The sequence below is a fragment of the Staurois parvus genome, unplaced genomic scaffold, assembly GCF_062004578.1.
Source record: "Staurois parvus isolate SC_StPar_1 unplaced genomic scaffold, SC_StPar_1.0 ptg000715l, whole genome shotgun sequence".
Lineage (NCBI taxonomy): Eukaryota > Metazoa > Chordata > Amphibia > Anura > Ranidae > Staurois > Staurois parvus.
The window spans coordinates 10,749,781-10,754,925 of NW_028318511.1; the positions used below are offsets into that span (position 1 = coordinate 10,749,781).

The 5,145-nt window shown below is 32.7% G+C and overlaps 1 protein-coding gene across 1 annotated transcript; it reads left to right on the forward strand.

The window, feature by feature from the left end:
* The first annotated feature begins 294 nt into the window (after window positions 1-294).
* On the forward strand, window positions 295-4,670 carry LOC149445671 (uncharacterized). The gene has a single exon (XM_089653599.1). It carries the CDS (start codon window positions 1,101-1,103, stop codon window positions 3,816-3,818), a length of 2,718 nt encoding a protein of 905 aa, XP_089509725.1. The 5' UTR covers window positions 295-1,100; the 3' UTR covers window positions 3,819-4,670.
* Window positions 4,671-5,145: the final 475 nt, after the last annotated feature.

Here is a 5,145-nt window from a genome sequence, read left to right on the forward strand (position 1 = left end):
TAAACGGGTTTCTGCGTCCTGTTATACCGCAGCATCTACAGGTAGAATTTACAAAGTACAATCACGAAAGCCTAGGTCACATAGGTAAACAAAGATTGCTTGAAATACTCAAGGAAAAATTTTACTGGGACAAAATGGAAGAAACAGTAGACAGTGTAGTTCAATCTTGTCTAATCTGTGCTCAAGTGAATCCTTGACCAAAGGGTCAAAAACCTCCATTACAAAGAACTCCTCCAGCAGATGGACCATGGTCCACATTACAACTAGACTATATAGGACCATTACCTACAGGTAAAAATGGGTACAGGTATGCTTTAGTTGTAGTTGATGTTTTTTCAAAATGGATTGAAATCTTGCCTGTTCGCAAAGATGATGCATTAACAACTGCTAAAATGCTAATTAATCATGTTTTTCCAGTCTGGGGTATACCAACAAACCTCAGTAGTGACAGAGGAACCCACTTCACAGGTAAAATAATGCAGGCAATGTGTAAAATCTTGGGTATACAACAGAGATTTCATGTGCCCTATCATCCACAATCTGCAGGTATTGTGGAAAGAATGAATAGGACTGTTAAATCAAGGATTGCAAAAATGTTATTAGACAGAGGAAATACTTGGGTTGATGCTGTACCATTGGTTCTGATGAGTGTCAGAAGTACAACATCTTCTGCAACACAGTATTCTCCTTTTGAGTTAATGACAGGAAGGAAAATGCGTATTGTTTTTCCCCATGAACCGTTTTTGTCAACGCCGCAAAAAGAGGCAATAGAAAAAACAAAGTGGTTACAGATGTTGCAAGACAATCTGAACACTATTGTACCACATGCAGCTACTCGCATGCAAAAAATGGTTCCTCCACATTCTTCTAAGTTCGAAAAAGGAGGACAAGTAATGGTAAAAACTTTCAGAAAAACTGGACCATGGCAAAGCAACTGGGAAGGTCCATTTGATATTTTGGATGTTCAAGGAGTAATGGTACAAGTGCAAAGACCTCTTAATTCAGTAAAAAATGCGCGCAGACAACAAACAATGTGGGTGCACAGTGACCAATGCAAATTGTTTATACCGAGATAATGATACTGCATTTCTTTTGCAGACATGGATTTCAATAATCCGGAAGAAACAAAGCATCGCAGATTCCAAAGAAAAATAAACATTGCAACAAAAGAACATAAGGAAAATCAAAGCAGTAGAAAGAAAAGACTTATTACAGGATTGATTTTTTTCTTAGTGACAATGACAATATTAGTAATCTACAACATAAACTTTTCCAGCAATGCAGAAGTTAACAAGACTGAAGCCCTACATAAGAAAAACACTACACTTATTAGGAACAAAAGATTTTTTCCTAAAGACAGTAACATTAATACAGCTGAAGACTTGCTAGGATATATGTGCATAGGTTATGGGAGAACTTGTTGTTCGGAATTGTATTTCGTTCATAATAATGATATTGAAGTTAGAGCTAAAATAGAGTCTAAATCAAAATTTGTTAAAATGCAAGGATTTTATAGGATCAATAACGAAACTAGTAACTTTGAATGTAATTTATCTGATATGGGATACTGGTTAATAGTTTTAAAGGGAAATGAACCTACTATTTGGTCAGGAGATATTTCCATAGACATGTTAAATACTGGAAATATAGGAAGTTCTAAAACAGATATTTGGTATCAATTACAAAGTTATTCACACTTTCTTGATCCTGAACATTTGAATATTAATGGTAATGAAAAAGAGGACATAGTGAAAATATGGGATTTCCAAGTGACAAGAGCTTTGGTTCAAACTAAAGTCAAAGTAATTGTTACTGTGGTAGATTTGATTGTCCCAGAGATAAAAATATCTCCTCAATCATTAAGACTTGTAGAAGGAAAGGATAATCTGAATTTGATGTGTAAAATACAAATACACCTACCTCAAAATTCATTATTAACTTGGAAAAGGAATGGTGAATTTTTGGGAAGTTTTCTTCATGATAAAACTGATGTTATCCATAAAAGTATTTTTGGTAATTTGAACTGGGATAATGATAACTTTGTGTATCATCAAAACACTATATCAATTAATGATACAGGTATATATGAATGCTGCATATCAATAGAAAATTATCCAAAGAAATGTGTAAATACAAATGTAATTGTACTATCCCCTAAAAGAACGCAGTGTACGGATAAGAAATTTATTCCAGCCAGTCCCTTCCAAATTAACCATTTCCAGACCAGACTTCTGTTGAGAGAAGGAAAATTTGTTATTATAGTGTGGAACTTTAACATTTCAGAATGGAAAATCTCAACAAGGTTTCCACAATGTAAAGAACATCTGGTTAACATGGAATTAGGTATTGAAAGATGGTTTGGTACTGATATTAGGAATCCTCACAGGAATAAACGTGGTATAGTTGAAGGTATTTTAGGAGGAATAGGTACTATTGGTAGTATTACAAATAGCATGGACATTAGTACACTAAAGTCTGATCTCGAGACAGCCGGTTTAGTGGGAAGCAATAGTATTAAAGTACAAAGAAACTTGAATCAAATATTGGAAAATATGGTGATTAAAACAGCCAATATTATGGGTCCATCTATATTACACTTAGAGAATATTACTCTTAATTTAATGTCAAGTGAACAGCATTCCCATATAGCCAGAGCATGTTTAGAAATTCAGATGGAATATTCCACAAATTTTAAAATAATAGCTCAAGCTTTTCAAAGTGGAATAACTCCTATAGGTATTGTACAAAATTTACCAAGAGAGTATGTATATGCCATAAACCATACTGATCTGTGGGTAAATAAGTGGATTGGATGTTATCAGAACATATGTTATAGTTCTTCAATGATTCCTGTAGCAGGAAAAGAACAAATGTTGGTTCCAATCACTGTCTTGGGATTACCAGTTAGCAACACACAGTTACTATATTATCATCTGCAATATACAGATTTTGCATTTACTGATAATAATTTTGAGTTAGAACAATTAGATCTGTCTTCATGTTTACAATTTCAGTCTAAAGTGATTTGTCTACCTAATCAAGACAAAGGTATATTTCATTCTTGTTACCATAACCATACTCTATGTTCAGCAAGGATAGAAAAGGTTAAAACCACTTCTGAGTTAATCTCAATTGTAGATAAAAAGAAAGTTTGTTTTCAAGTTATGTCTAACTCAGAAAGGGTTCAATCCTTCTTCTCTTCTTGTACACATACAGAAAATTTAAGTCGAGGTTTGTTCTGTATAGAAGGAGATATTTCAGCAATAAGTGTTAATGGGATGAGAATGAATTTAACAAACATGCTTATGAAAAATATAAGTGCTCTTCCCATACAGTACAATATATCTCAAGTGGATGAATTCCCATGGAGAGATTGGGCAAATGTTATTCAAAAAGATGAAGGTTTACTGATAGCATTATCAGATGAACTTCAAAAAGCAGAAATATTATTTAAACATGAACAAGGGAATTTAAAAGATATAGAAGATGAATGGTCTGAATTTTCAGGTCATTCTTGGTGGTCAAAATTTAAACGTACTGTATCAATGTTGGGAAAAACTTCAATTGCATCTGCAGCAGGAAATATTTTATTACATCCTGTAATAATTATTTTTATTATTATCGTATTATGTATTATATTTCAATTATGTTTGATGTGTAAAATGAACAGTTTCTATAAGCGAATTAGAAGTGAAATTAGGAAAGGAGATAATCTATTACAAGATATACTTCAGAGAAAAATACTTTCTGGTTATGCTGACTCAGTTACAAATAATGATACATTTGAGATTACTAAATCAAAACCTGAGTGTTTGTGATATAAATGATGTGTGCTTGTTATAAATTAATATGAATTTCATATTTCAGAGGGGAATGTAATATTAATTTTTTAATATCCAAACTTTAATTCGGTCTTTAGTAGTTTTTGAAATATATGCTGGCAGAATATATATTCCCTCTTAATTGGATGTGAATGTGAGGTTTTGTATTTCAGTGGTCAGATGTGAATTATTTGTGTTTGAGTCTAGGTAATCAGTAGAGGTTTAAAGTCATGTTTTCTTTTAAAATACTCATGTAATGTATACCATATTGTGAATTCTTATAATGAGTCTGAGAGTTTAAATTGTAGTCATAAATCAAGGATTTTGACAGTTGTATGTAATATAAGAACTTCAGAAACCTTTTTCATAGTTTGTATGTCAATCATGATAATGACTTGGTGGTTTGAATGGGAACACATGTTTCTATTCAAGTTGGGAATGATTATGGGAGTAGTTTAGAAGCCCGCGAATTTGAAACAAAGCTTAATGGGAGGACCTAATTTCTCATGCATTTTAAGTATGCAGCTTTTCAAAGAACGAGGCAGAAGGCTCTCAGATAGACTACACTTCACTTCATTCACTCACACACAGAGACATTCTTTTCACACACTCTTACTCAAAGCACATGCTTGGACAAAGAACAAAAGAATAGCACATGGTCATTTCTTAAACTAGGCCAAGAAAACTTCTATCTAAGCTATGCAAAGGAACTACATTATTTCCTAATATCCAAGGCAATTTATTCTTTATTTTTATTTCATTTTAAGCTACATATATCTGAATTTACTGTTTTTTATTGACTTTGTATTTTTGGTGTGTGATCAAATAAAGTCACACTGCTCATACTGACCTGGTTTTCATAAGGATTTCTTCCCACAACCATCTACAAGAACCTAGAAATATTAATAGAGTTTTTTCATAACTCTGGAAATCTAACAGCAACCAAGTATTAAAAAGTGAAAGTTTGATTTATGATTATTATTCTGTCCCATTACTTTTGGTCCCTTAACAAGTGGGAGGCACATATGCAAACTGTTGTAATTTCTATACCGTTCACCTGATTTGGATGTAAATACCCTCAAATTAAAGCTGACAGTCTGCAGTTAAAGCACATCTTGTTTGTTTCATTTCAAATCCATTGTGGTGGTGTATAGAGCCAAAAATGTTAGAATTGTGTCCATGTCCCAATATTTATGGACCTGACTGTATATATATATATATATATATATATATATATATATATATATTGAAACACATACTGTTCATTGTTCTACAGGCCAGTGACTAGGTAACTTTACACATCAAAGGAACTCTGCTATGTTAA